The following is a 19702-nucleotide window of genomic DNA, read 5'->3' on the forward strand; positions in this document are numbered from 1 at the left end:
GGACCGGTACGCCACCGGTACGGGACCGATTTTGTACCGGTCCGGGCCGCCACCGGTACGCCGACCGGTACCGGTACGGCGGACCTTGCTTGGGACTATGAATTTCCCATCCTGTCCTAGTACATTTCTCGACTCACCCCATCTTGTCACTAGGATGGTGGCCCTTGTCGTCCCGCCAATCTTGAGAGAAACATTTCCATTATATTAGAATTGGGTTTTTTTTGACTTTGTCGAGACATTGGAAGCATTTGGTTGTTAGGTTTCAAAAAAAAAAAAGAAGAGAATATCTACTTGTTCTTTTCAATTTTAATGGATTTTTAGGGGTTTTAAGAGATATTTTGAGGGTGAAAAGAAGAAAGGGGTCTGTGGACTAGATCAAGGCCCCTGGAGAGTGGATTACCTAGATATTGAATTGGATTTGGGAGATCTGAGTTCAAATATTGTAAACATTGAATGACATTTATCTAATTGTTTTCGTTGTGACATATATTTTGGTGCATGATATTATTGTAATCATCTTATCAAGTTCATATTTGTAGCAAGTCACTTTATGTTTGTTCTTTAATATTTTACTTGCCTTGGTATTTGTATTACCAAAACCGCATGTCAAAAGATTGCAAAAAGGACAATGTACTCAAGACTTACTCGATATATGTTTTGTTGATTTCTTTTTAAAAAAATTTCCCTTCTATTTTTCATTCAGTTTTCCAAATTCTCTTCTGATTTTTTTTTGACCAAAATTCTAAAACCTGAATTGAAATTCCCAAAACTCAACGGCTTCTACCAAAGCTGAGTCTTTAAACCGTGGTCATGGGTTATCAATATGTGCTGTACGTTTCATGTCTCTATGCCTGGCAACAAATGCTTGACATGCCTAGCAAAGTATCAATAAGTGATGGGGACCTTTTAATTATGATATTGGTTTATATCATTTTATTTAGTTTTCTGCACTTAATATTTCGTATCAAAGTACTTGTACAACCATAATTGGTCAACTTTTTATAGTTAAAGAGGTGTCTGATACATGAACCATAAAATTTCTTGATTCTTCTGAGTTTTTTATTGGCAATTTTAGATATCTTACTGTGACTTCTATGTGTTTATGCATTTATAAATGATAGTTCTGAGGTAAAATTTATTTTCTTCTAAATTTCAATTTATCATATGCTTTATTGTAAGATTTTGTATACTGAAATATTAACTTTTGTTATAATTGTCAATAGTTATCAGTTTTTAGCTGACCGCATAATTATAGTTCTCTTTGATTCTGTTGCTTTTATATCATCAAAATCTTTTTTAAATAACTATATTATCAGAAAATTTCTACTTGCTGTCTAATTATTAAATGTCTTGTGCCAGTTGATGTGGAACCTCGTATCGGTGATGTAGAGGATATGATAGACAATTCTGTTGCAAGAGATTTGTTTGAGCCAATACTAGAACCTTATGAAGGCATGGAGTTTGATTCTGAAGAGGCTGCCAAGGCATTCTATATTGCATATGCCACTCAGATGGGATTTAAAGCACGTGTCAGCTCATTCATCCGTTCAAAGCGTGACAAAACAATCATCTCACGGCAACTTGTATGTTCGAGAGAGGGTTTTCGTTCAACAAAAGATGCAAATAATGAAGGCAGGACTAAACGACCTCGCATGATAACTAGAGTGGGTTGTAGAGCTATGATTATGGTAAAGAAGCAAAGCTCAGGAAAATGGGTTGTATCGAAGTTCGAAAAGATCCATAATCATGTACTTGGCACACAAGGTAAAGTGGTGATGTTGGATTATGATCCTTATGTGCGTGAGAATGATGAAGTGATAGAAAATCCAAGTGGAAATGAAACTAATGCCCATGGTGGGTTTGTGGGTAATGCTAATGAAATAGTGGTTGTTCCACCTGAAGGGGATCCTCATCTTGAACCATGTGTAGGTATGGAGTTTGAATCGGAGCAGGAGGCTCAAGTATTCTACAAAGAATATGCTAGGCGGGTAGGATTTAGAGCACGTGTTAGCTCGTACTATCGATCAAAACGTGATAACTCAATTATTTCTCGGTTAATTGTCTGTTCAAAAGAAGGCTTTCGTGCAAAGAAAGATGAGAGTGCTGAAGAAAGACTTCAGCGGCCTAGAGCTGTTACAAGGGTTGGCTGCAAGGCAATGATTATGGTGAAAAAGCGAGATTCTGGAAAATGGATTGTTTCAAAGTTGGTAAAACACCATAATCATGCTCTGGCTCCAAGAACAGCATTAGATGACGAATGCTCTGAGGCTGAGGATGATGAGATGGTCAAAATTGAGAGGGTCTTAGTCGCACATGAAGGAGAAGCAATAACAGAACCATATGAAGGTATGGAATTTGAGTCTGAAGAGGCTGCAAAGTTATTTTATTTTGCATACTCTAGGCGTGTTGGCTTTAATATGCGTGTGAGTACATACTATCGCTCAAAGCGTGACAAGTCAATCATATCTCGGCTATTTGTGTGCTCCAAAGAAGGATTCTATGTGAAGAAAGATGTAGGTAGTGATGGTAAGATTAAAAGGCCTCGAGAAGCCACAAGGGTAGGTTGCAAAGCGATGCTCATGGTAAAGAAGAACAATTGTGGGAAATGGATTGTTTCAAAATTTGAAAAAGATCATAATCACTCACTGGGGTCTCTAAGGAAATTACGCAAATTGCAGAAACGAAAGCATTCTTCTGGTAATTCAAAGAAAAAAAACCAGATTGAACTGAACCATGCTGATCGGGAATCTCCAACGCTACGGTACAACAATTTGTGTCGTGAAGCCATGAAATATGCAGAAGCTGGAGCAGCATCTCCTGATGTTTACAATGTGGCTATGCGTGCTTTACAAGAGGCTGTTAAAAAGGTTGCAGCTATTAAAAGGAACTCTGGAGTAGTTCCCAGACTTGGAACAGATGTCTGTGGAGGTAATCTAGAGGACAATAATAACCAGTATTGCGAGGTTGAAAGTTCTGTGCATCTTAATCAACAATCCAGAACAAGAACACATACTTCAAATTCTCCATCCAAGGCAAGTTATGAGAGGCCTTCTCGGAAGTTGAGATTGTGCAATGCTTGCAAGCTGCCTAGTGATCATACCAGTCGGAGTTGTCCAACAAAGCAGGTTTATGTTGAAACTGTTGGGAACGTTGCTTTGGTTGAACTTTTAAAGAATTTCAAAACTGCTTACCATTAACTTCATTCTTATTGTTAAGAGCTTCCTGATTGATGTATTTCTTGTTTTGTTTTTTTCAAAATCACAGCAGGTGAGTATAGTTCCTAATGAAGCAATAAATGCAATTTCCGATGAACCGATTAATGAGCTGATGCAGCAGCATGACTTACAGTGATTCAGCATGTACAGCAGATGGTACACCTGTAAATGTAATGTCAACTATAGCTATATCATCTTCATACATGTGTATATTAAGTTGGCTATTCATCTGAACAATGTATCAAATGCTTTTGCAGGTAAATTAATGGTAGTGCAGCTTATGTCAATGAAAGCTAATATGGCAGCCTACTATTGGTCTTTGTATTGTTTCACACAGAGATCAATTGATCAAGCTTGTGGGCTATTGCGGTTAGTTTTGCACTGTGAGCATCTTCACTAATGTATAAAGGTAAACACAGTTAATTTTGTCACTTTCAATCTATATAACATTCCATTTTTTTCCTGTTAAGGTCAGCTACCATCATGTTGAAATCTAGTCTTGTCTATATTCATGTGATAAAAGAGTTTACATCTCGAAGGCATCCAGTTATACCAGAAATCACAAATTTGTGAAGGAACAATCAAATGAATATATCCTTTTAGAAGCCCTTCATGAAGGTCTTGTAGTAGTTTGAACTTAGATGAGGTCCTAGGTAGATGATGCTTATTTTATAATTTTATTGTTATTTATCAAACACCATTTTTAGCATGAGCTATCCATATTGTTTTTGTATTATTGGTATTTCAGTGTTTCAATCACCATGATACATTTTGCTTCTTTTTCTCCGTGTAACATTGCATTTCAGACCTTATTCAGCTTTGCATAAGAGCTTTGAAAAATACCAGACCAACTTCATGACGGATTGAAGCACCTGCATTGTTTTTTCTGCTTGCCATCATATTCACTGAGTGTTTGACAATCTGATTGTTATTGATTACTTGACAGATGCTGGAATTTAATGAATCTTATATTCAAATTCAGGGTCTAATTTCTGAAGGCTTTTGGTGTTGGAAATTGTTTTTTTCGGGACCGAACAAACAAGATCATTTAACAATGAAACATCTGTTATTTTTTGTTTTAGTTTTTTTCACGTACTTCCCTAATCACTTTGAACTGGCTGCCTTGTCTCTACTTGTCAGACCTCAGCTTTCTATCCTTAAATTGCTTTTTGGCACTGCATCGTGTCCATTTTCTTAAAGGATTTTGGATTCAGCTCTTCTGATTTTTCAAATAGTTTTTTGTGCTTTTTCCACCCAAATCAAAATCAAATCAACCAGGCTCATTCTTTTGGGGTTTTTTTATAATCCTGAGTTTGTTCACCTGAGTTTGATGTATCAGACTTTGCTTCACCTTAATTTGGCATGTTGGACTTCTTTTGCCCCTTCATTTTATTTGATCTGTATCATTTACACATTGCATGAGGTCTTGTTCTTGGCTTTTAGATGATTGTTAGTGGTTGAGTAGTTTTGGCCTATCCTTGATTCCTTTGAACAGAATATACCTCCATGGTTGCATTGCTTCAACTGCTATAGTACATTGCTGTTCTTTGATGTTTAAACAAGATTCATCATGGCATCGCCAGCGTGCGTCCCCTTGCCAGCTGATTCCTTGCTCTCTTTGCTTGGGCCCCTATTGTATGCTAATGCTAATATAATTGGTGATGCTACAGATGATTGCACACTGGTGGTTACCATATCATCCTCAGATGTTCATTTTGCATTGTAGAAGACCAATTAACTCTTGTTTTCTTTTTTCTTTTTTCATGTGGTGCGGAGTAGAATGCCACATCACAACTTTTACACTTTCGAAGACCTTGATGAAATATTATTCTGGATACTCGTTTTCGTCTGATTATGGCGACTAAAATGTTGTCTAGATTGCAAGCAATCTAATGTTCTTTATTGATAACTTCACCAGGATGACCTTAATCTGCAACATATCTTCCACATCAGCCAATTATTTACAAACTCCCACATCATGAAATGCTTGTTTCACAGCAATACTTTCTTTAATCCATCATTAATTTGAGATTAAAAGGTTGTTAGTATCTACACACTACCGTCTTCACTGTGTTGAGTGGGAATCGTACACTATTGTAACAATGGAGCACTGGTGGCTGATGTATGGTAGACCCTGCAAATTCAGAATGTAACTTTGGGTTGTGATTTACACGTTAGAGCACATACTGGACAGCTATGCTAGAACTGGATAACCAAAATCTAATAAAATATTTATGATGATACTGAAAAGCATCCATTTTGTGGCCACTCCATGCATTGGCAATAGCATTCAAAATGTTTAATTTCTGGCCTTCAAAATTTTAAATATTCTAAATCATGATTATACCTGTCCTAAAAGGAGGAGGCTCTGGCTTTGTGTTGGCTGGTTCACTCCCAAGCACTCGAACCTCAGTAATTTCTATAGGGTGTGGCAGTGTGCCACCCCACCTTTCTCACTCTCTAACAGGTGAAGTGCATGCACACACGCTTATACACACATGCGCACAAAACAAAAAAGAAAAAAAAGAAATGAGAATTATAGGTGTGGACAGTTAGGTTTTGGTCCGTGCATTTAACATTTGATGGTACAGATCCTATTGGTAGGATTATTGCTCAACTCTGGTAGGATCAATGGATCATTGTATTGAAAAGCAAAAATGGAAAATACATGCTGGGCTATATAGCAGAATCACTAACCTATGCATTAAAACAAATATTAACGAGAATTCAGCAGGTCTAAAAAAGGAAAAGGAACCTCTAGAATGAGCACTCAATGCAGTGTTAGGAAAACCTTGTAATCATTTGACTTTTTTGGCTTAAAAGCATTTTATATATAGATGTTCTATGGTACAGGATCTTAGTTAAGATCCAACTGTCAGTTCTTTAGTCTAGATCATGACTAAGAGTGCACATTGTGATCAACAACGAGAGTTGTATTTGTTGTAATTGTTATAGATCATTACACCAGGGAAAAATGTCTTTCAAAATTCGTTTTAAATGTCTATTGCTATTCTCTTTTATTATTATTTTTTTTCCTGATACAATTTCAGTTGCAATAGGTACCATTTTAAATGTTCGGATTTTCTTCTCTGGTGCAGGCTGCCAATAAAATGTAGTACAGGGAGAAGACCTTGGAAGTATGGTACTCCAGAAGTCTAGGTTTAGGTTTTAATGAGCCTGTAGATGTTGTTAACCCCAGCGGGTTCTGTAAGATGTATGTCACTTGGAAAATGGCACCGGAAGCAAAGGAAAAATGTGAATGGTAGGTCTGCTTTCTTGGGCTTTGCCCTTATTTCCTTGAACTGGAGATTAGGGTTGGTCATGTTTAAGTGCATGTTGCAGACAGGCAAGTAGCTTATTCGGTGATGCAGTGTACTTGGAGTAGAGTTATACATTCATCCACCATGTCAGCCAAAATTGTGCTGTTTCAGTTCTTATGGTTGCAAAAAACAAATCAGATAGCTATTGATGTATATGATGTGAGCCTCCTAGACTTCGCTGGCATGACTGGTGATGTATATGTTTCATCCGCCTTATAGATTTCAAGATGACATCTTTGTACTTCAGGGTTTTCGAGTGGTGGTGAGTTTGAGGGCTTCTGCACTGGTGGTTCTCTTCTCAAATTCTCTCCGCCGCTAGTGAATCTTCCTCTGTTTGTCTCCGTATATGGATGTAGGCAGCAAATGGAAGTGTGTAAATCTCTATATTATTCTGTCTCTGCTTTACCGTCTTTAGATTTCTCTCTCTTTGCAGAACAAGCATCAATATTATAAGCATTGCGTGGAAGTCTCTTATCACCCGTTGTACTCTACAGGTCCATTTTTAAGCGATGCTGCACAAATGGTCTTCTCAGAAGTTTCGAAAGAGGCAGTATTTAATCAGAAATAAGTTGAAATTTCATCCTTTAAGATAAACTGAAGTTTATATTACTGGCTTCGAGCTTTCATGGCAAAATAGAGGCCATGAAAAGAAAAAAAAAAAAAAGGAAAAGAAAAAGCTCCAGTATCCAATAACAGCATCAACAATGATAGAAGAGATTATAGTGCCTGAAGCGACAGTCATTGTGCCGAAGTTATTATTTAAATTTTTTAATTCTAGATAAGTATTCAATATTTATCTAGCAAGTAATCGATGTGGTACTAAACATATGATTGCAAGGATATTTACATATTTTTTTCGTTTGAGTTATGATGTATTCATCATTGTTAAGAATTCAAATTTTTTCAAATCTAATCATAAGCATTATAATTGGTTCGTGGTTGATCCCAATAGATCTGTGCTGTAATGTCTCCTAGTTTAGATTATGGGTTGGATCTGCTATAATACCATTTGTAACAATTCAAGGTTTCATCCAAAAACGTTAGTCCGAAAATATTATTTGAGTTTTTTGTTTCTGTATAAATATTCAAGATTAATCCAGCAAGTAACTGGTGTGGAACAAAACAAATGCTCATACGAGTCTTCACATACGTAACTACAAGACGGATGATAGTGGTATTTCTTGAGATAATGAGGTACCTTTGTTTTTCTGTAATTAAAATTTTAGCGTTCCACCTATCAAAGCAGGCAAAGACTGCAAGACTCCTCATTTCGAGACAGGTTGCCGTCAGCAGCATGTGAGAACAGGAAAAGGCCTTTCTTACGATAAACAGATCTAAATATTTTAGCGAAATAAATGATCGATATAAGCGATCATCGCTCGGTTCAAAATTATTGGTGCTTCTTTTCTCTCTCTCTAAACAAAAGAGTGGTGGAAGCACAGCATGGACTTTCATTAAAATATGCTAGGCTGTGAACGACCAAAGATGCGGCCTCATATCAAATTCGAAGGAGGACCGATATTAAACAGCGAGAAGGAATTGGAAGTTTGGTACTTCAAATACTAGCATTTTGTTTTTTTTTTCTGAAAACAAAGAATCTAGGATTTAGGTTTTTCATTTGCTTGTAGATACCATGAAACCAGAGAGAACTTTATTTGTCACCATTCAACAGGCATTAAGAGAAAGGAAAAATGTTTAACTAATCGTCGACTGACTCCAAAAATTTGAGTTTCAACAACATATATTAAACCTAACAAAAAGACGTAACACAATGAGTCCACCCTCTCGTCTTTGGTCTTTATTTCCTTGAATAGAGATGAAAGGTAGGATGCTGTTTGGGATCCCTTCAATAAGTTCGTGTATTTTGAATCTTTAATCAGTATATGTTCAGTATAGGTTTTGTTTTAAGTTAAAAGTTTACAACTGATGGTTATGTAGATCATAAAATGTGTCAATGGTGTCTTTAGATCATCTGTTAACTGCCTAAGGAAAAATTTCTTGACAAGGGACCTTGCAATAAAAACTTTCGATCTTATTCTATCTTATAAACTAGCAAACAGCATACAGTATATGCATTCTTGACATCCCCATACTATACGTTTATATAGAACATGCCTCCTCCAAATGTTAAGAGCCCTCCTTATTTTATAAATTCCAGCAGACAACTATCAATCCAATGAACCCAATTTCTCCATTTTGGTTTACATTTAATACTGGTCATGACATCATTTCTACCATAACCACCTAAGATTTTTTTAAAAAAATAAATATTTTATAGCATTTGTTATCTTATTGCTAAGAAATCACCCATATACCCTCTCTAACTGTGCACCTCCCCATAGTTAATATTCTCAATAGGATCTCACTGAAGACGGGAAACAACTTTCATTTCTTACCAAAATTTAACCATCCTTGCCATTAATTTGTCCGATGCGATCAAATTTCTGTATTCCCCTTCTTGTTATTTTAAGAAAACCATTACCTTCTGTCAAACCAAGCTATCTAGACCATCATATATTGCACATTTTATGTTTCTTCAGCAACACAACACCATTCAAATCCATCTTGTTTTTTTGTCACCCAAAAACTTTACAATAATGTTCTCTAATGTTTCGCATCTCAACCATTAATGTTAATTATATTCATTAGTCTCATGCCCTTGGGGTGCTCAGAAGATCAGTTACTTGTTCGGTAAACATGAGTATATTAACACTTTATTTCAGTACAACTCCAAGACTCCCAAGAAGCCATCTTTTGTCTAGCAGACTCCACCACCTTGTTCTTTGGCATCTTCGCCATCCCTTCTCTTTTCAATCAAAATGTGCACATAATAGCCACTATTATCAATTGATGAAACTCCCTTTTGATACAAATCAATATCACACTTTTGCATCATATCTGCTCACAGTTCCTATAGGTTCAATATTTACAGAACCTGGAACTCAGTTTCGAAAAGCCAAAGGGATCTAGAACTAGTTTTTGAAGTATTACAGGCACTTACATAAAATGGATGAGTTTAACATAAAAATTAACAAATCCAATACATAGCTATTTAAGCGGAATTTACAATTTTCCAGCATCAAAACCAACACAGCAAACAGCTTCACAAGTTCATGTAATTGCAGAAGCAATCAAGTTTCAATGATTTTAAAGAGAAAAATTAGTTCATTAGGTCACAGGTCAAAATTCCAAAAATATACAAACATGATAAGTAATAATGTTGTAAGAAGAATGAATGTTACAAAGTTTTTGTAATGTCATATTTTCAGGAATTGCCTACAATGCATAATATTGGGAACCATTAGGTTTGCAAATGGAGCAGACCAAAATGAGAGAGAGAGAGAGAGAGAGAGAGAGAGCTTGAAATGGAAGGAAAATCTTTAAATAAAACAGATCAGTATGGTGAAATTCTCCCTGTTGGCATTTTTCTCTCTACTTGACCTATTCTTTGGGGTGGCCAGATTACATGGGTCACCCTCCCTTGAACTAGACCCAAAGGAATCTGCAACAGAAGCAAACATTAGTCGAACCCTAGTTACTTGTTACTTATTGAGGATCAGTATTCATGCTCGTTGCAACTCTTTTTAATGGCAACAAAATTTCATTGCTTTATCTGATATATGACACAGATTACGTGAAACATGTCAAAGGGTATTAAAGTGTTTCAGCTTTTCTAATTTGGTGCTCTACATGTCCTTGTGATGCTTGCATATTGCAGGTTGTCCCTGCTTTGTTTCTCATGCTAGTTTCAAAGTTACCAAGCCTGATAGGATGATACTCTTACAAAGATATTTGGCATTTCCTTTGTTCTGTCATTGTTACAAGATGATATTAACAAAGCCACCTATGTTGTCAGTACTTCAAATCCATTATCTTTTGCAAAGAAATATACATGCAAGGTGTCATTAACAAATTTGTCAAATAGCAGCAAGTAGAAACACACACTAAAAAGGTAATCTTATTTCACGCGAACTTGTACTGTATTGCAGAGATTGCCCAATACTTTGTGTTTTATAAACCGCATATTCAACCACATAACTTGAAAAACAACTTCAGCCACTTGATCTTTTAAGGCTATGTCAACAACTTGAACCACATAACTTGGAACATAACGAAAGAACGGTTGAGAAAGTACAATTAGATAGGATATGTGCATGGTACTTCAAGCACACAACTTGGAACACAAAGAAAGAAGGGTTGAGAAAGTACAATTGGATAGGATATGTGCATAGGACTTCAAGCACGAAACAAAATGTCATTAGCAGGATGGCAGTGTATGAGCAATGCATGCCTTGCATGCCATAAAAAGGCATGAGTACAGGCTGGCAATAAACAGAATGTATGAGGTTGGGTTCAGTAAGCATGCATAGGCTAACCTGCATAAGCACACAACATGGGTGCAAATCATGTACAGGTGCATAGACCAGCAGACATGCATGATACCAGCACATTGGCACAGACATGCAAGGATGCATGTGCATTAGTGCAAATGACAGGCTTAGTGGGGGCAAATCGGCCATGACAGAAAATCCTAAACAACAAAACTTGGCAAAAAAATAAATGTGAGTTCACTCATATAGTGGAATGTATGGCCTCTTAAATTTTGCTAAATCATGTCTAATACAAGTTGCAGCCCTTTTCTCAAAACAGTGGACCAGTCCAAAATGATATCAGCCCTGATAAAACTATTCCTTCTTTAGATCTCAACCAGGCATGATATATAGGCTAGCATCTTGAAGCCCGAAATTAGTTTCTTCATGCAAACAAGGGTGCAAGAACTTACTCAGGTATTCCAGTCACAAAGAGGGCCACAAGGATCATCTATGACCATCTGGCCTCTCTCTCTCTCTCTCTCTCTCTCTCTCTCTGTGTGTGTGTGACACCCCCCGAGAAAAAAAAAAAATCCTCCTCTCTAATTTTCTTCTCTTCTCATTAATAACATGCATGAAACATGTTTAACAGAATGAAGACCTTATTTTACTAACTTTTTGCTTCAAAAAGGCAGAAAACTAATCCAAATCACACAGACAGATTTAGCATGACAGACACTTATATATAGATATATCCAGACCCACAAGGGTCGAGGAATGCATGCAAAGGTAAAATTCATGAAAAGAGCATTGAGCCTTTGTACATACATGGACATGATGGACTTATATGTATTTGGTTTCATATTAAATAATTTGAATGTAGACTTCTATGTAAAGGTGTCTTCAGAGGTTTTTTCCATTATCAATGAAGGTTTCTCTTCTAATTATTGTTTCTGTATCCATTGTTTCACCAAGAATCGCTAGTTCAGTTCAACCTCAATTCCATGTTATAAAGCCATTTGGCAACACAGCAGTTGTGTCTGAAAATTGTGCGATCACTGGACTAGCCATGATTTTAGAGGTCAGGTATGGGCATAAGAACCACCTGCAACAGCTATCATCTTTGACAATTTCTCAAAATCCCAATCCGCATAATCTTTTTGTTATTTAATTTGCACATGCGGACCCTTTCATCAGAGCACCAGAAACTACTCCCAAGCAAGCATATGCACTATTTGACTTAAACAGGGCCAAATGATATGCAATTATGAGAACTTACAGGGCCAAAAGATCTTGAGTCCAAACTAGAAGCTGGATTGTCACCTTCAACCCAGCAATGCCCTTCTGGGATCTGCAGTATCTCAGATGACTCTGGAACCTGGATCCAGTCACCAGGTAAAGCAATTAATCTCTTAACAAACAACTGCTTCTGGTTAGTTGGAGTCCTGCATATCATCAAACATGAGTCAGAGAACAGTTGCATACAGGTGCTAAGTCCATTGCAACAAACAACATCATATAGACAAACTTGTAGGCCTTCATCTTGTATTTTAAAGATTGGGCACGTTTTTCTAGGTATACGCTAACCTAAGATAAATACTACATGACAGAGCCATATTTGGCAACTTACCGGAAAATTATCACATCCCCATGCGAGAACTTATACTTTTGCAGGCAGAATCTTTCAACTAATATAACATCGCCTGTAATCAAGCTACTAGTCAGCATATATAGATAAGACATAATATTCAACACAGGACACCAGCTAATATATTTCTAACCAAACTAATTTTGATTAATTAGATTTAAAAATAAGTTACCTTTCAAAGAACCAGGAAAGCTAGTAGAACTCCCTGTAAATGTAGGATGCATAGAACTGCCCCTTACAGGAGAGGCTGTCACATATCTGTCTGAAATGGTGACACCAATTAGTGCACCTGTTAGAGTCTTCTTTGTGAGAAGCCACAAAGAATTCCCTGTTCCCATATCCAAATGTCTGTTTAGAAATACATGCGATGAGAAAATATGGCATTAACACAAAGTTAAACTTTACAATGGTGGGGGTTGAGAAAGTTTTGAACTCACTAGGCAGATCAGTATAGCACAGTTTTTATCAGTGGAAACCTGCATGCACTTGCACAGGATGCAAAAAGTTATATAAATTAATAAGTTGAAAAAAAGAGATGGAGAGAGGGAGAGAGAGGAAGCAGAGTTAGAATTAGGAAAAATTTTAAAAATTCATTGCTCCCACAAAATAAGAGCTTTCAGTTTGTATACTTCAAATTTTGAAGAACCAAGGTACAAGTATAAACAGGTTACTGTACTGAAAAAAGAGATAACAATCAACTAAAAATTGGACCAACAATTATATGCACAACGATGTAACATTATAAATTCTAGTTTACTTCAGAAATCTTACTATGAAGCATTTCAAGTAGGGTGTGGGGGGCTCTTCTTACAGAAAAGCACAAGGAATATACAGTATACTGGAATTCTTTGCAACTCTTCATGCACAGATTTGCAATGGAGGATTTTCACACAACATTAGAACAAACTATAAGGCATTCTTAATTGTAAAACCATAACACCATATTCTCACTAGCCCCGAACTTAAATCATGATTTTAATCAACACCTAAAAAGGCAAGCAGGACAAAGACTAATTGCTGTCATTCTTGTAATTTCTGATATGCCAAGAATTGATTGCAGCTCTACGAATATGTTCCTACGGGAGCAACACTTAGTTCCACAACACTTTTTAGCAAGGTCTGACGAACCGGCCCGTACCGGCCGGTTCGGACCGATCCGGCTTGTAACCGGTACGCCGGAGCAATGAAAACCGGTATGGATCAGTTCTGTGCCAGAGACGAAGAAGATGAAGAGAAGGAGAGAGAGAGCGCGGAGAAGAGAAGGAGGGAGGAGACCTATAGCCGCCATCGGAGAGCCGCGGAGGCCGGGGGGGGGCCCTCGGGGGCGCGGCGGAGGCCGAGGCCGCAGCCGTGGCTTTTTAATTTTTGAATTTTAAGTGAAGTCGGCAACGAATTTGCCGACTTCACTTAAAATTTTCAAATTAAAAAGCTGCGGCCACGCCCCCGCAGGTTTCGCCGCCTCCCCTCAGCCTCCGCCGCCCCTCCACGGCTCTCCGATGGCGGCCACAGGTCTCCTCCCTCTTTCTCTTCCTTGCACTCTCTCTTGTTCTCTTCTTCTTCCCCAGCTCCGGCGGAGAAGAGTTGGCTGGTTCGTACCGGTCCGGTAGGCGACCGGTACGGCGAACCTTGCTTTTTAGGTTATTAAGATCCAACAATAATTACAAAGAAAGAATCAGAATGTGAATTTATAGATCAACCAAGTTTCCAAAGAAGCATCGAGGGCCATAAAGCAGCCTTGGGGTGGCAAGTCCTGATATTATACAGGCATGGAAAGCCAAAAAGCCATGCCCATAACCCTTTTCCCTAAGAGTCCAAGGGCAAAAAAAAACCACCAAACCATTCATTAATAAATTAATGTACATACAAAGACACAGTATCTATATGATTACTGGGCGGCAATACCATTTCCGGTCAACAATGGTCCTGATTCATTAATCTAAATATGCTGATATCAGAAAAAGAGATTGCCCTCCCTATTTTTGTATATGCCCCCACAAAGAGAGGTATTTTCTCTTAGCAATTCTTCTGACTGATAAAATCTCATAACCAGTTACACCACCACAAATGGGCATTTCTACTAGAGGCACTGATTCTTCCATTGAGCAGACACCCCAATCCTAGAGAGAATCCTTGATCCCAATTTCTAATCCGCTCCATACTCTACCAAAGATCCCCCCACTCCCCCCCCTTCCTTCTTTCAGAGCATTGCCATATCCAACCCGCATTAGCTGTTTCATTATGAGCTTAAATTTGTCCTAGCATCTTTAACTTATCAAATATCTTCAGGTCCAACTACAAGGAGGCTAATCTCCAAACACTTTCCCAATCCGTGGGCTTATTTAATCCAACTCCATTAGGATTTCCAGGTCCATCCAAGAGGATCCTAATTTGTAGGCTTATTTAATCAAACTTGATTAGGATTTCCAGGTTCATCCAAGAGGAGCTCATGCACTAGGCCTTTATCAGCATCTTCCACCACTTCCTTCAAGAGCCAATAAGAAACAATGGTCCAAGGACATCATGTGGGGAAGGACCTCAACCATGAGCCTAGCTGGCCCAACCTAAAGTTTGCGCCAATGAAGCTAACCACCTGTACGATCGGATGCTTCACATGAGCAGCAATATCAAGATCTCCCATCCTTGTAGAGCAATGGATTTTCCATAAGAACACAAGTTTGTGATTTCAAGACAGGTATTGCTAGAGAGGTTAGTGCTTTCGACCTTTACGTGTTGAAGTAGAAGTGAATCAATGAACCAATAACACATCAAGGCTGCATTTTGTTCAGAGATAAATGTGGTGAGGTAACAGTATCTGAAATCGATATATACAGACTACGATGGATCCTTTAGGATTGAGCCTTCTGTAAATACAGTTAGTAATCTCCTAGCCTTCCTTTTGATAGGTGTTCAAGCTTGAAGTTCCAATAGGTTTTTGCACCATGATAGGAGAACCATTTGCCTCCTTGAGAATGCAAAGATTAGATGAATTGCACATTTCAATGCTACACCCCTAAGTTTATTATGAGCCAACTCCCCCCCGACCCGCCACACACACACACACAAAAAAAAAAACAATACTCTTTCTGCAATACAACTTGACGAAGCCTTAATTTCAAACTAGTTGGGGTTGGCTATATGAATCATTATCTTCCATTCCGCTTTGTTTAGGGCCACACTTTCAGGCAGATGTACAGATAAATTTCCTCCAATGTATATATAAGTAGTAACATTTTCTCCAATACATATATAAATTATAAAATTTTCTGTTTAAATATTTGAGAAATTCCCTCCTGATAGAATTGGAACAATTGATGTAGGTTATAGCATAGGTTTATCAAAATGGAAGTATTTCAGTGTTTCAATCAATGCATTAAGGAGTTCTTTGGTCATTGCTTACCTAAATTTTATCAAAACATTTTTGGGGCGCAAACTTATTTAATATGTCACAGTCAAGGCATAACAAAATCAAGAAAGAAAGAGGAAGACACTTAAAAAGAGGGTAATGTTAATTTTAATACATGACTACAGACTTTTCTAAGTATGTTTCCAATATGTTCTTTGTACTACCCCTCAAAAGAATAACATTTGTCATCAATGTGTAGCATTCTTCAGCTGATTGTTACTCTCAATGGTGAAGATGTTATTAATTTTAAGCCCACAACGGGCTATTTATATCAAGGAACCGGCCCGTATCGGCCGGTTCAGCCCGTACCAAATCGGTCCGGTTCGGTTTTAAAAAAAGGGTACCGGCCCGTATCGGCTAAGCCAAATTTTTTTGGGCTTTTGAATGCGTGAACCAGGCCGAACCAGTAGTATCGGTTCGGTATCGGTTCGAACCGGTCCGAGCCGATACCGAACCGATCAGGTGGCTGACCGGTACACCTACCAATATCAGTTTGGCGATCCTTGATTTACATGCAGGTATGGAAAAAATAGCAGAATCAATTTTTTATTTGAATAGAAGGGGATAATAAATTTCTGCAATCACAAAAGAGAATGAACTCTTTGAACCTAAAAAGACATTTGCAATAACATCCTAGATCCAATTGAGTTGATACTCCATTAATCTGTATCTTGTACCATAATGTAATATGCCCAATATGCTTCATAGTGCATCCCTCGCCGCACACGCCTCACTGAACATTCTTCTCAGCATCCAAAAGTAGGAGATGACAAATATAGATACCCATATAGATTTTTTTGTCCATGGTTCCACGACATACTGAGGTTGAAGGAAAACGAGAAGACAATGAGAAGAGGAATAAAACAAATATGGGCTCTTACCTATTGTTCTACAAGTGGAGGAGCAAAGGAAGAAAAGGAGAGGGATAAGAAAGAACACGAGCATCCTTTCCAGCCATGGGAAGGATTTTGGAAGGGATCACATGACTGCAAAAGGTTCAAAAGAGATCTATATTTGATAAATGGAAACCTAATTCCGAGAGAAATGACAACCCCTAGATATCTCATAACACCTAAGATTTTTTTTTTTACAAAAAAAGGGGGGATTTATTTTTTTTACCAAGCATGCAAAATAATAAAACACAAAGAAGGTAAGTTTTGTTGCTATTTTAATACAAACAACCGCAACATGCACAAAAAAAAGCAATGCATTTCTTTCCAATGTTGATAAAAAAAATCTCAAATTCTCCATATCACTAGTATGTGCGTGTGTGTTGGTAGAGAGGTAACAGGAGTGAGCTGAGTGTGTGTGTGTGTGAAAGAGAGAGAGAGGGAGAGAGAGAGAGAGAGAGAGTTGTCTTACCCAATACTGGAAATCCTTATCCCAAACATTTGGGTTAACTTTAATGTATTATGGTGCGATCCATCAAAGTTTTAGATTGTTCTACCCTGGGCTATCAAGCTTGATGCCAACCCACCAAACTAGAGCCAACATTCCTATCTAGTGCAGCATAAGGCAGGAGAAAGGCATACCATAAAATATAGAAAGGCAGATTACAAGTAGGAAATTTATTTCATTGATTATGCAGTTCTAGGTCATGCAAACAAAAGCTGCTCTCAAAAGTAATTCGGAAATTGGAAAAGTCTAGCAAATAGGAAACAAGGCACGACTTGATTTATTGGTTAGGCATTAATATATACATCAAACTGATACCCTATGACATCTAACACCCTTTTTTTTGAGAAAATAAGTTTCATGAATCCATGTTCGATAAAAATCTACCAACTACATCAACTTCCGGGGATTCTGGTCAGCGCATTGCACAGAATGTCAATTTGCAATAAACAAATGCATGCCTCCAGATATGCACATGAATCAAGTAACTTACCTGTCATATGCATGTCACAAATGCATCTTAGGTTTTTACATAGAATGGCTTTCTAGGTTACTGGTCCTTCATACCTTACGTTTAAACTACATACTAATAACAAATAGGATATTAACCAAAAGAGGAGAAACAGATACTGGCATCCCAATCTCCCTTCCTCACCCTCGCTCTCCCTTTACCCAGGGACCAAGGGAAGCCGGAATCCCACTCCTTTTCTATCTCATCTCCACGCCCAAGAACAAAATAACTAGCAGCAACCCTTCACGCATGAGACAATCTAAACAAAACCTTGCAGCAAAATATATTTTTACACAACTACTTGCATTTGCATCATGCAAACGATAACCCCCTTTTTTTCCTTCTCTCTGGCCAAAATATTGCAACGATGATGGAACAAATTGAAGCGAAGATGCCACGGCAACAGAAAAATCCTATAACATCGTGATTTTCTTTATTTTTTGAAACAAAATGCTCGCTTTTGCTGCTGCGAAGAAAAAAACAGAGAGAGGAAACGGTGGAGAGGAGGAAAGAAGGGAAGGGGGAGGTAAAGAAGAGGGGAAAAAAATTTGAACTTACGGAAGGCCGCTCGATGCCTCCGTTGCCAACGGCGAGCGGCCGCCGGTCCACCCTTCTTGCTTCAATCTCTCGTATCGTCCCCTTTTTCTCTTCTTCTTAGGGCCGCCTGGCTGGACAGAAGACCGTGGAGTCCGGACTTTCTCTCCGGTTTGCCGTTTCCGTCCAATCTTGTCCGGCTAAATCCCTAACGTGTGCACAAGAAGGCAGCAAATCAAGGGCCACGAACACCAAGACTGTATCCAAAGACGAAAACGCACTGTTAAAGACTGACCGTTGATCCATTAGATTCGTAGGTTGATAGAAGAGTGTAACTCTTAGGCCCTGTTTGGGAAGCTGTTGGAAGTAGAGCTATCTGAAGTAGAGCTGTTATAAAAAGCTATTTGTTGTTTGGTAACTATATTTTTAAAGTGCTGTAGCACTTTAACATATGTTTGGTAAACAAACTGAGAAAGTACTTTTATATGACAAAATTACCATAAAGGATATTGCATAGTATTATACAATAGAGCATGATAAAACATAACATATATTAATACATAATATACGATATAGTATAATATTACTGTAATATAAAATATTATTATTATAATATAGTAATATGATATTGCATAGCATAATGGTAATATAATTATTAGAGTAAATTAATTTTCTATTATATAACATAATATTAAATTATTTAATATAACATATTAATGTATTATGATATAATGTAATATATATTATATTTATAGTATAATACAATAATAAAGATATAAAATATTATAATTATTAGTATTAATTAATTTCTCATAATATAACATAATATTAAATTATTTAAAATAACATATTAATGTATTATGATATAAGGTAATATAATACAATATGTATAGTATAATACAATAATAAAAGTATAAAATAATATATTATTAGTATAAATTAATTTCTCATAATATAACATAATATTAAATTATTTAACATTACATATTAATGTATTATGATATAATGTAATATAATAATATATCTATAGTATAATACAACAATAAATAAGCATTTATCTGTTTAATAGATTATCTCTTTATTTAACTATTTGCAATGGCGACAAATTCACTATACTTATCAATATCATAAGGATCAAATTATTTGCCACTCACTCATTATTTTTCTTTTTATTTATTTATTTATTTATACGTTCATTCGTATATATATTTTTATTTATGCATTTATTTAATTATTATTTTATCCATTGAAATGTATTTATTTATTATCTTATTTATTTATTCATTCATTCATTCATTTATATAAATATTTATTTATTTATTTATTTATTTATTCTTTTCTTTTCTTTTCTTTTCTTTTATTTTCT

The 19702-nt window shown here is 36.9% G+C and overlaps 2 protein-coding genes across 13 annotated transcripts in view; one reads left to right on the top strand and one right to left on the bottom strand.

The window, feature by feature from the left end:
• The window catches only part of LOC113463517 (uncharacterized), an 18067-nt gene extending 11066 nt beyond the window's left edge, over positions 1–7001 (top strand). For 6 of the 8 annotated variants that reach the window (XM_039123586.2, XM_039123587.2, XM_039123588.2 and 3 more), the window contains 4 exons: positions 1360–3125; positions 3265–3385; positions 3473–3624; positions 6314–7001. In XM_039123586.2, the coding sequence (XP_038979514.1) occupies positions 1360–3125; positions 3265–3351 (1853 nt within the window). In that variant the 3' untranslated portion in view covers positions 3352–3385; positions 3473–3624; positions 6314–7001. The remainder of the gene's footprint in view (positions 1–1359; positions 3126–3264; positions 3386–3472; positions 3625–6313) is intronic. The other 2 variants (XM_039123585.2, XM_088718201.1) reach the window with 1 other exon arrangement.
• On the bottom strand, positions 6917–18557 carry LOC103721635 (Peptidase S24/S26A/S26B/S26C family protein). 5 transcript variants are annotated; one of them, XM_088718202.2, is made up of 6 exons: positions 18361–18557; positions 12931–12969; positions 12666–12841; positions 12476–12548; positions 12125–12290; positions 6917–7047 (listed from the first exon to the last, which is right to left on the bottom strand). In XM_088718202.2, the coding sequence occupies exons 3-6, from the start codon at positions 12829–12831 to the stop codon at positions 7024–7026; spliced, it is 429 nt and encodes a 142-aa protein (XP_088574328.1). In that variant the 5' UTR covers positions 12832–12841; positions 12931–12969; positions 18361–18557; the 3' UTR covers positions 6917–7023. The 5 variants fall into 5 exon arrangements, with proteins under 5 accessions (XP_088574328.1, XP_038979519.1, XP_038979517.1 ...); XM_039123591.3 differs by lacking the exon at positions 6917–7047 and adding an exon at positions 9681–10037 and having other exon boundaries at positions 12666–12821; XM_039123589.3 differs by lacking the exon at positions 6917–7047 and adding an exon at positions 9681–10037.
• Between the last annotated feature and the right edge of the window lie 1145 nt (positions 18558–19702).

Source organism: Phoenix dactylifera, chromosome 3 (assembly GCF_051530095.1).
Source record: "Phoenix dactylifera cultivar Ajwa chromosome 3, Ajwa_hap1_PhDact_Kaust_v1.1, whole genome shotgun sequence".
Classification (NCBI taxonomy): domain Eukaryota; kingdom Viridiplantae; phylum Streptophyta; class Magnoliopsida; order Arecales; family Arecaceae; genus Phoenix; species Phoenix dactylifera.

What these genes read in the sequence shown, in the direction of transcription:
- LOC103721635 (XM_039123589.3), bottom strand. Translation starts at nt 12,831, where the DNA reads ATGGGAACAGGGAATTCTTTGTGGCTTCTCACAAAGAAGACTCTAACA. An exon ending in CTTTCCTGGTTCTTTGAAAG is followed by an intron (nt 12,549 to 12,665) that starts GTAACTTATTTT and finishes GCTTGATTACAG; the next exon opens with GCGATGTTATATTAGTTGAA. An exon ending in GGGGATGTGATAATTTTCCG is followed by an intron (nt 12,291 to 12,475) that starts GTAAGTTGCCAA and finishes GATGATATGCAG; the next exon opens with GACTCCAACTAACCAGAAGC.